Genomic DNA, 10,947 nt, shown 5'->3' with positions numbered 1-10,947 from the left:
CAGAAAGGTTGGCTCAGATTTACATTCGGGAGATAGTCCGGTTGCACGGTGTGCCTGTTTCTATCATATCAAATAGAGGCCCTCAGTTCACTTCCCATTTCTAGAGATCCATTCAAAGTGAGTTGGGGACCCACGTGGAGCTCAGTGCAACACTTCATCCTCAGACCGACTGGCAGTCGGAGCAGATAGTTCAGATTCTGGAGGACATGCTTAGGGCATATGTGATTGACTTTGGAGGACAGTGGGATCAGTTCCTACCTTTGGCCAAATTTGCTTACAACAATAGTTATCAGTCCAGCTTGAGATGGCCCCAATTGAGGCTTTATATGGTTGGCGATGTCGTTCTCCTATCGGGTGGTTTGAGCCCGGAGAGGCTAAGTTGTATGGTACAGATTTGGTGAAATATGCCTTGGAGAAGGTGAAGTTAATTTAGGAAAGACTTCGCACAGCACAGTCCAGACAGAACAGTTACGTGGATCAGAAGGCGCGTGATCTATCATTCATGGTCTGCTAGAAGGTTCTCTTGAAAGTCTCGCCGATGAAGGGTGTCATGAGATTCGGGTAGAAGGTCAAGTTAAGCCCAAGGTTTATTGGCCCATTTGAGGTGTTGAAGCAAGTTGCGGAGGTGGCATATGAGCTTGCTTTACCTCCCAGCTTATCGGGAGTCCATCCAGTTTTTTATGTGTCTATGCTTCGAAGGTATCACGCCGGCTGGTCCCATGTGTTATATTTCAGCACTATTCAGTTGGACGAGAGATTGAGCTACGAGGAGGAGCCAGTTGCCGTTATTGATAGGCAGGAGCGCCAGTTGAGGTCCAAGAGGGTTTCTGTAGTAAAGGTCCAGTGGAGAGGCCAACCAGTCGAGGAGGCGACCTGGGAGTCCGAGGAGGACATGCGGAGCAGATATCCACACTTATTCAGCACTTCAGGTATGAATCTAAACCCGTTCGAGGACGAACATTTGTTTAAGAGGTGGAGGATGTAACGACCCGACTGGTCGTTTTGCTTTTTTTTTAACCCCGTTCCCCTAAATAAGACTTCCCGTGCTTGCTTTAACTAATTTACGAACTGCGGGTATGGTTGGTTCAGGATTTGGAAGAGTTTGGGTTGAAATAAGCACACTTGATTCCTTAAGATTTTCTTAAAAGGCTAAGTTTGACTTTGGTCGATATTTTTATTAAACGGACCCAGACTCGTGTTTTGATGGTCCCGGAGGGACCGTAGGAAAATATGGGACCTGGGCGTATGCACGGAATCGAATTCCGAGTTCCCTAACCCGAGTAATGAATTTTTGTTAGAAATTGTTAAACTGGAAATTCTAAGGATTTAATGAAATTGAATAATGCTTGATCATGTTGGTATTGGGCCCGTATGTTGGTTCCGGAGCCCGGTACAGGTCCAATATAACATTTAAGAATTGCCCACAAAATTTGGTGTCAATCCGAGTAGTTTAAGTACGTTTCGGCGTGTTAGTAGTGAATTGAAGAACTTGAAGTTCATAAGTTTGATTCAATTGGTTTTAGGGGTGATTCATAGATTTAGCGTTGCGTTCCGAGGGTTCGAGCGAGTCCATTTTATGATTTCAGACTTGTCGGTATGTTCGGGCGGGGCCCGGGGGCCCCGAGCGTCAATCGGGCGAGGCTCGAGTGAAGTTGGAAATTTTGGGAAGGAGCTGAAGCTCCAGTTATCTGTCATAACTGCACCTGCGGTTGGTCAGCCGGAGGTGCGGGACCGCAGAAGCGGTCTCCCTCTCGCAGATGCGGCCAAGCCAGGCCAGGCCCAAAGCCGCAGAAGCGGAGTCGCAAAAGCGGCTTGTATCTCGCAGATGCGGCCCAGCGGCCCAGTTGAGATTCCGCAGAAGCGGACACCTTTCCGCAGGTGCGGTGGGCTCAGGTTCGGCCCAGGACCGCAGATGCGAAAATCACTGAAGCAGTGAGCTTCATTTATTACGGGCTCTAGGCCATTCTTGCTCACTTTCGCTCATTCATTGGGCGATTTTGGAGCTCATGGGAGTGGACTTTCACCTAGCATCTTGAGGTAAGTTCATCCTACTTATTTCTAAGTTTAATACTTGAGTCTTGGGTAGATTAACACACAAAGATTAGGGAAAATTATGGGATTAGAACAAAACCTAGGGTTTTGATAAAACTTAGATTTTACCATGAATTTTGTTATGGAATGAAGTAGATATCATATATTATTTATCCTTAGGTTATAGAGAACAACTTACTTCGAAAAATTTCGGAATCCGGGCACGTGGGCCCGGGGTCGGATTTTAGGAAACTTGTGTTTAAGGTTGGGAAATTACTTTAGTAATTAAAATGCGAACTCTTGAGCTTGTATTGACTAGTTCCTACCTTGTTTAATTAGTTTTGGATCATTCGGCTCCAAAATGAGGGTTTGAGCACGTTCTTGATATTGGGAGTATGCTTTGGAGCGAGGTGAGTCTCCTTTCTAACCTTGTAAGAGGGAATTGTCCCCATAGGTGAGGTAATTAAATCATGTGTGTTAATTGTGGGGGCTATGTACGTACAAGGTGACGAGAGTTCGTGCGTAGATACTATTATATTAATTGTCCGGGTAGTTTAGGACCCGTATCATGCTATGTTTGTAAATGTCTATATCCTTTCATGTTAATGAGATCACCTAGGATTTGTTAGGAGTTGGAAACGATGTATAAGAACGCATGTACTCATTTGATAACTTGTGTGAATTTATTTGACTATGATTGTGCCTTATGTGCCCTCTTGATGATGATTGATATTTGTGGATTGGGCCGACCGCCTCGGTAGAGATAGATGCATCTATGGTTCGCGCCATTCGACCCTCTGGCAGTGCATATTTCTTTTTTATGTTGGACCGGACCGTACGACCTCGGCATAATGCGCGCATGTTATCTATGTGAATTCATATTCATGACTTGTCTTGCTAAATGCCCTGAAATGTAAATGGCTAATTATGAAATTATCTAGGGAATGACTTATCACTTCATGCTATAAATTGTTATATATATTTGACATTTATGCGTAGTAAAAAACTTCTTATATTAATTGACCCTAGTAAGTATCAAGTCGACCTCTCGTCTCTACTTCTTCGAGATTAGACGGGATACTTACTGGGTACATATTGTTTATGTACTCATACTATGCTTCTGTACCTATGTACATGATCTGAGGTAGGTACATCTGGTTATCAGTCTGGTGCGCAAGTTTGATCATAGTTCGAGATTCCACGGTGAGCTGCTCCTTTCCTATGCCGACCAGCAGCGTGATGGAATCTTTCTGTATTTTTCTTTTGCTGTCTATTCTAGTTCGGACAGTAAGGTAGATTATTCTTTTGTGTATTCTACTAGATGCCCATATACTTGTGACACCGGGTCTTGGCACACACATTAGTAGACTATTCTTTTGGGATTGTATAACTATTTCAGTTCGGTGCTAATTATTTCTTGTTTTGAATTCAAATATAGAATTTGTGTTAACTATTTTGGAAAAAGTAAAACTAGAACTTATTAATATTTCCGCGTTGGCTTGCCTGACAACGGTGTTGGGCGCCATCACGACCTGGAGTGAAATTGGGTCGTGGCATTTAGTTTATAATTACATTCCTATCACATTCATGCGCGCTTTTCATTAGACAATGTTTAAAATTCCTCTTTGCCTTTTCATATACCATGCAAAAGTTTTTGTCGCCTATATAAGTACGCTATACCTTGTGAGTACGCTATACCTTGTGAGTTTATTCACTCAAACACATATTTTTTAGCATATAAAATACAAAAGGGAGAAAAATGGATGCTGTCATCAGGCAAATAGTTGACAAAATTAAGCAAGACATCATTGAGGTGTTTGAGTTGAAGCTGGATGAGGTGATAGAGAAGTACGACAGGGAGCTGCAAGAAATCAATAACAAGCTTGATACGCTTGTGATGCTGGCAAAATTTGATAATCTTGGAGATGAAGACGCTCGTCCATCATCCAGTGACGACGACGATGACGATATGGACGATTAGGCTTCTTTTTTTTTATGGATAATCCTTTTAGTTAAAGGTAATTATGTTATTTCCTTTATATGTAATTTTAATTTATCTGTTTTTAATGAAATATTTTGTTTTTTTTTAAGTTTTTTGTGTGTTTGTATTTTAATATTAATTCTCTTCAAACTCGAAAAATGACAGAGAAAATGAACTAAATAACCACAGCAGGAATTAACAAATACTCATCTGAAAGTTAAGCATTTTTTGGTATGAAGTTTTTCCAAAAAATCATAATAAAATACATAGGGCAGGAGGAAAACTTCAGCTCCCTTTGCTGAAGTTTTCAAGAATGAACTAAAAAACTTCATCATTTTATGCTGAAGTTTTTGTGCAATATGTAATTTTAATTTATGTTTTATTTTATTTAATGAAAAATGATATTTTGTATTAATATTTTTGTGCGTTTTTTTTAATATTAATCCTTTTTAAACTTAGAAAATAACAGAGGAATTAACAAAAACTTATCCGAAAATTACATATTGCAGGACAAAATATTAAGCATGTTTTATCATATGAACTAAAAAAACTTCAGCATACTAAAAATTATATGAAAAATGTTTTACTTATTCCGAAAAACTTAAGCATTTTTTGGTATGAAGTTTTTCCAAAAAACATTAATAAAATACATAGTGCAAGAGGAAAATTTCAGCTCGTTTTGCTGAAGTTTTCAAGAATGAACTAAAAAACTTCAGCTCGTTTTGCTGAAGTTTTTAAAGGTTAACTAAAAAACTTCAGCATTAATTTTAATTTATGTTTTATTTTTTACCCAGTGTAGGAGGAAAACTTCAGCTCGTTTTGCTGATGTTTTTAAAGATGAACTAAAAAACTTCAGCATCCCATGCTGAAATTTTTGTGCAATATTAAATTTTAATTTATGTTTTATTTTTACCCAGTGCAGCTATGTTTCAGCTCGTTTTTCTGAAATTTTTACATATGAACTAAATAACTTCAGCTTGATTACACTACAAGACAAATACTTCAGCATATGTAAAAACTCAGCTTGTTTAGCAAATAAACCAAAAATTTCCGCATATTATGTAGTGGAAAACTTCAGTATATTTGAATTTGTCGGATTAGAATGTTAGAATTCAACGTGAAACAGATTTAGAATGCAAATTCAGCATATCAGTGAAGATTTCATGTTTCATCCGTCAAACAACTTCAATCAATCAATCAGAAAACATATATTATAAAATCAATAAGTTTCAAAAACTATTTTGAATTATGAAGATGAATTTGAATACTTACAATGTATTTTGTAATTTTGAATTTTGAATTAGAATCTGGTTCAAATCTGGTTTGCGAGAGGCGATCTGAGGAGAGATGGAGTGATGGAGCAGAACAATAAATTGATTTATGCGTGATGCATCTTTATATGTTTTGAAAGGGGTATAATGGTCATATTATTACGAATTTTTTGTTAGTTGGCTACGAAATCAATAGTTTTTAAAAATAGGGTACAAGTTAAAAGGTGGCATCAATATAGAGTATGGCTGCAAATCGCCCGTTTTAGGACCAGTTGTTGAAATATAACCAGCTTTGCACAATGTATTTGAGAAATAGCCACAGTATAAAAAAACAATGTATTTGAGAAATAACCCCAATATAAAAAAGACGGCAAGGATCAGGTTCTTCTCTTTTTTGAAGTTTCATGACATTATCCTCAAGTTCGAAACTTTATATGTAAAACTCTAGCACACTGTGATGAAGTTCGAAGTTTTCTGCATCTGGAACTTCAACGTAGTGCAAAAAGTCCCAAAAAGATACTGATCAATCTGAAACTAAAAATTTGATTGAAATAATTACAGTTTTAAACGACTAAAATTTATTTAATATAAGAAAAATTACTAATGTTTAAAATGTGAGTATTAACTAGTAAGTGAAATTCATAGTTTTGAAAGTTGAGCAATATGAATTAATACTATGCCAATAGAACCTTCTAATGCTTTCAAATCCAAGGCTGAGATAATTAGGGTCTCCGCAACTTCACGTTGGATTTGGTTCAATTTTTATCAAAATGTGGAATTATTTTCTAACTTTTTTCTCATACATTGAAAAGATTAAAATAAACTTGAAATTTGTCTAAGCTACATTGCTCAAATCTATGAGGAGAAAAAGCTCCATATTTTTAAGCACTTCTTCTTAAATTAGCAAATATTTTCCACTATGACCTTTATTTGTTAGAAATGCTACACATATTAGTAATGTAATGTGTGGTATCATTCCAATTTGCACCAATTTGTATTTTTTACATACTTTTACGTGCCTCCTTTTGTAACAAAATAAAAAAGATATTATTAGAAAAATTCCTATGAGTTTTTCTAATTGTGGATTTTTTTTTTGGTGTGAATTCGAATTAGTGAGGCAAACTTCAAATTAATTAAAAAAAAAAAAAACTTAAAGGGTGACGTTAACGTTGTCCTTAAGCCATTTGGGTCCATTTTGTTTTTCTATGGCAGCTCGCTTATTGCGAGTGCACGGCCATGGCGCCGCAGGGCAGCTCTATTTCATTTTCAACTCCAAATTCCTACTTCAATACTCAACAACTGCAGTTGCTACTACCTGTGACCCGACCCATTTCCTGATGAACTATCTTGTGGACTCTCTCGGATTCTCTAAAGAAGAAGCCATTACAACAAACACTAAGGTAACTCGTTTAAAACCCACTGAAAATCCTCAGCTTGTCCTAAATTTCTTCGAACAAAGTGGTTTAGACAAAACCCATATCGGTAAAATTGTGTCTGCTGTTCCCAAGTTGCTTTTATGTGATGTTGACAAAACCCTAAAACCCAAACTTGACATTCTTCATGACCTTGGTTTATCTGGTTCTGACTTAGTCAAAGTCATTACTGGAAGTATGTCTATTTTGAAAAACACAGAAGTTTCTGACATGAAATCTTGTGTCAGTTATCTTAGAAAGGTTTTGGGTAGTGATGAGAATGTAATGAAAGCTGTTAAGAAAAAACCATGTTTGCTCTCTGTTAAAGGATGTGAAAGATTGAGGACCAATATGTTGTTTTTTCAAAGTATTGGGTTTTCAGATGAGGAAATCAAGAAATTCATAGTTCAAAATCCATATACTCTTTTGGCTAGTCCTGAGAGTGTAGAGGATAAAGTGGACAGGCTTAAAAAAGATTTTAATATCTCTCAAGGGTCGGGAATGTTTATCCATGGAGTTGCTGTGCTTATTTCGATGAAAGAAGCGACTGTAGACACAAAATTTGGCGTTTTCAGGGATTATGGATGGTCTAAATGGGACATAATTAAATTGGTCCAGCTTTTGCCTTATTGTTTGAGGCTGTCACAAGAGAGATTGCGAGCTGCGCTAAACTTCTACATGGGGGAACTCGGTTTGAAACCTGCTTACTTGGCTTCTCATCCAACGCTGCTTATGTTTAGTATGAAAAAGAGGGTTTTGCCTCGGTTGGAACTCATGAGAAGTTTAGTGGAGAAGAAATTATACGATGAAGATTACAATCTGTATACTGTTCTGTTGCCATCAGATCCGAAATTTTATCAGGTTTATGTGCTGCCCTACAAGGATATGATACCTGATTTGTGTGAACTATACAACAAAATTCAACTGCATGGAAAAGCCAAAAAGTAATATGCTGCTCGAGAGAGGTTTGGTACTCCACTTCAATTTTGCAAAATTGTTATCGTTAATTCTTTCTGTTACAAATGGCTGTTAGCATGTAACTGTAAAGTAGTGATTTCTCTCAAATTTTGCAAGTCCTTTTGGAGTTATGTGGTAGAGGATGTTCAAGAGGCACAGTCCTCTCGATCTGTATGATGCTGCGGAAAGCTCACGAGTTTAACTTGCTGTCACTCGTATAACTCTGAATTATGGGGAAAAAAGTCCATTAGGGGCTTCAGAATCTTACAGCCAGAATACTGATTAAAAAAAAGAGAGAATCAGACAGCGAGAATTCAGCTGCTTTTATCCTCAAAAGGTTCCTCTACCATTCTCCATTCAAATGCAAAACTAGGTTCACTGGCAAGGATTCGAACTCATGACGTATACTTCCTAAAACAGAGTGTGATTTAGGATGGTTATTTAGTCTTTTCATGGTTATTTACTCTTATCAGCCTATAGGTTATTTATCTATCAATCAGTGTCTCAATTTTAACTAGTTCGGCTTAGCTATATGATATCCATTCCATCTATTCAGGCCCGTTTCAATATCAACCCCTAGGTCATCACTGGGTGAAATTTCAACAGTCCTACAATGCCTTGACACAATGAGCTTGACATAAAATGTTCAGAAATTACATTTTGAGCTCTTGACAACGTAATGCTTCCGGGAAACAAAGCCTCTGAATTTTTGTTTCTCTCATTTTTCTGTCCGTTTGGTAATGATTAAATTTTTTAGTTGAGTTTAACTTGACTAACTCATTATTTCTTGCATTGCTCCCTGCCTTCCCCAATTCCTCAAACAATGTGAAAAGGATAGAATAGTAGGCATCTATCAAGCTTATAGTTGCATCAAAAGAAAAGGGAAGAAGAATTAGTTGGGCTTTAACTGCCGTCCAATGAGCCTTTATTTGGTCTCTGTTGGATTTCTCATCTAGAAAATCATCTATAAGAGTTAAGCCGGTCTGATGGAACAAATTTACAAAATAGTGTGTATTTCGTTAATACAGTACGCATAGACATATTATTTGCTAAATATGATGCTCCATGTACTATGTTTCCCGCTTCCCAATTAAGGAGTTAAGAGCATCGAAACAACAAAACTAAATCTCTGATGATGTTGGTTACATGTTTACACTGCTAGCTGCAATATTGCTTCTACTTTGAAAGCTTTCAGATTCATCCTCCCCACCCACCATTTCCCCCTTTATTCATCTTATTTTAGTCACTCATGTAAAGTTCAGAAACTTGGGATATTCCACCAACTGCTTGCTGGATCAGTGATTTTATTCTGTGGTTGTCATTAGTGACTCAGGGCTGTGTTGTGAATTATCCATACTTTGTCATTTGACTAATTTCTATTTCTTGAATATATGTTTCTCCATTAAGTAACACTCATTCTAGCATCTTATATCAACTATTTATTTCCATCAGAAAAAGGAAATTAATTTGAAGCTGATAATTGTAATGTTTGATTTACTCTTCCAAACCAAGTGTCATAATTTTTTTGTTAAGTTGAACATTTACCATTAAAGATATTGTTAAATAGAAGTTATGAAGGCCTTCTCTTAAAATTTTCTTGTCTTTCATTTGAATAGGGTTCTTGGAAATAAAATATCTTTATCATTATTGTTGTCGGAGATTTTCTTTTCTTTCCAAAGGTCCCACAAGTTGAAGTAGTATTTAAACATAAATCATTTTCCTTTCTTTAGTCTTTCAAGGAGTCACATATGCAAACAAAGATTTTGGCCAACCCCTGCGCCAAGCCCCTTTCTTTCTCAATATTTTGGATGAGAGAGGGGGATTAGATTATTTGTTAGAACCCTTTCAATATTATACCTTTAAGACTTTTACAAATCTTAACACAGAAAATTTTAGTAGTAAGGTCATATAATAGCTATTACTTTTACTAAAAGACGCTCCTCCTTTCACTATTTTGTAGATTAAACGCATTGATATTGAGACTTAACAGCTAAATGGAGAAAAATTGTAGACTAGATATATCTAAACCTAACAGGCGATGTTAAGTTTAATCAATTCAGGATCGAGTAAGAAGACCCTGTTTTAACTTTACACCAGAGTATGCCATATTTTAGGAAGGATTGGTGGATAAGATGGGCTTGTAGTAGTAGTAGGCGAACTCTTCATATTTGTCTAAACTTTTGTTGGTGGGAGTTACCTGGTTTGTATATCTGTTTGCGGTGGAAGGTAGTAGGTACCCGGTGGATTAGTCGAAGTGCACACATATCACTAAATAGATACAAAAAAGTGTAATTCGGACACCACTGCAGAAAACCAAGTTCTTGCTCCTTGTTGACGGGGAAGGTTCAGTCACCACTTTTATTTAATTATTTTTTCGAAAAAAAACAAGGCATTGTTATAACTTCATGGTCTATATGGAAAATGTGACTAAAGCTTGCTTTAGGAACAACACCTAGCTGTCAAATAAATTTACTGGTTGTCTAATTCCAAGAGTAATGTCTTCGGGAATGGTTCCCCTGGAACTATGCCCTATTACCCGTGCTTATTATTTGAATTTTCTGTGCAGTATTTTGGCTCAACAACAACTTTTCGATATTGTGCTGGATGAGACATGAGAGAATTGCAGGGTGGTTGAGGCCTGGTCAAAGTGGAGGAATCAAAAGTTTTGGCATTTGATAAAGAAGGGTGGTGACTGCAATAGCTTTAAGCTGATTCACTTGCGTTTGTCTGGAGCACTTGATCTGCAATTGCAAGTCGTCTCATGCATGCACTCGTACAGATTGCAGTTTGATAACGTTCTGTCAAAGAAGCTGAAGCAGAGCCAGTGATGCATGGTCTTATTCTGTATTAGCTTTCACTAGTTTTAACTTTGTAAGCTGGATGTAACTTTAGTGTCAATATCTCACAAGCTTAACAAATAGCAATGCTGGCAATTGTCTCTGAATCGTGAGCAACGTGGTTACATACACGCTTTTGATAATTCTCAAATTTTCAGTATTTAATAATCACAACATTTAGCAGTTGTGATTATTTTTCAATTACTTTGCAAATGGTTGTAAAAGTGGTTATTTTTCAAAAGGGAAACTTACACAGATGTCCCAAATAGATCTTAACTACCAACCTCTAGCCATTAATCATAAACTTACCAAAACTAGATAAGCACATATAAAAATTAAAAAATCAAGTAAATAAGGTTATTTCTCTCAAAGAATCACATGCAAAAATCACTTTCCATATTTTTAAGCGTGATTAGCAACATTAGATGCAAGATGGAAAAGAAATTTTATGGATGAGG

At 36.9% G+C, this 10,947-nt stretch overlaps 1 protein-coding gene across 2 annotated transcripts; it reads left to right on the top strand.

Moving 5' to 3' along the window:
• On the top strand, positions 6,463 to 10,693 carry LOC109234005. 2 transcript variants are annotated; one of them, XM_019399821.1, is made up of 2 exons: positions 6,463 to 7,660; positions 10,219 to 10,693. In XM_019399821.1, exon 1 carries the CDS (start codon positions 6,489 to 6,491, stop codon positions 7,641 to 7,643), a length of 1,155 nt encoding a protein of 384 aa, XP_019255366.1. In that variant the 5' UTR covers positions 6,463 to 6,488; the 3' UTR covers positions 7,644 to 7,660; positions 10,219 to 10,693. The 2 variants fall into 2 exon arrangements, with proteins under 2 accessions (XP_019255366.1, XP_019255367.1); XM_019399822.1 differs by having other exon boundaries at positions 6,463 to 7,665.

The sequence above is a fragment of the Nicotiana attenuata genome, chromosome 11, assembly GCF_001879085.1.
Source record: "Nicotiana attenuata strain UT chromosome 11, NIATTr2, whole genome shotgun sequence".
Taxonomy (NCBI): Eukaryota; Viridiplantae; Streptophyta; class Magnoliopsida; order Solanales; family Solanaceae; genus Nicotiana; species Nicotiana attenuata.
The sequence above is the reverse complement of the archived record's forward strand: the minus strand, read 5'-3'. Positions and strand labels throughout refer to the sequence as shown.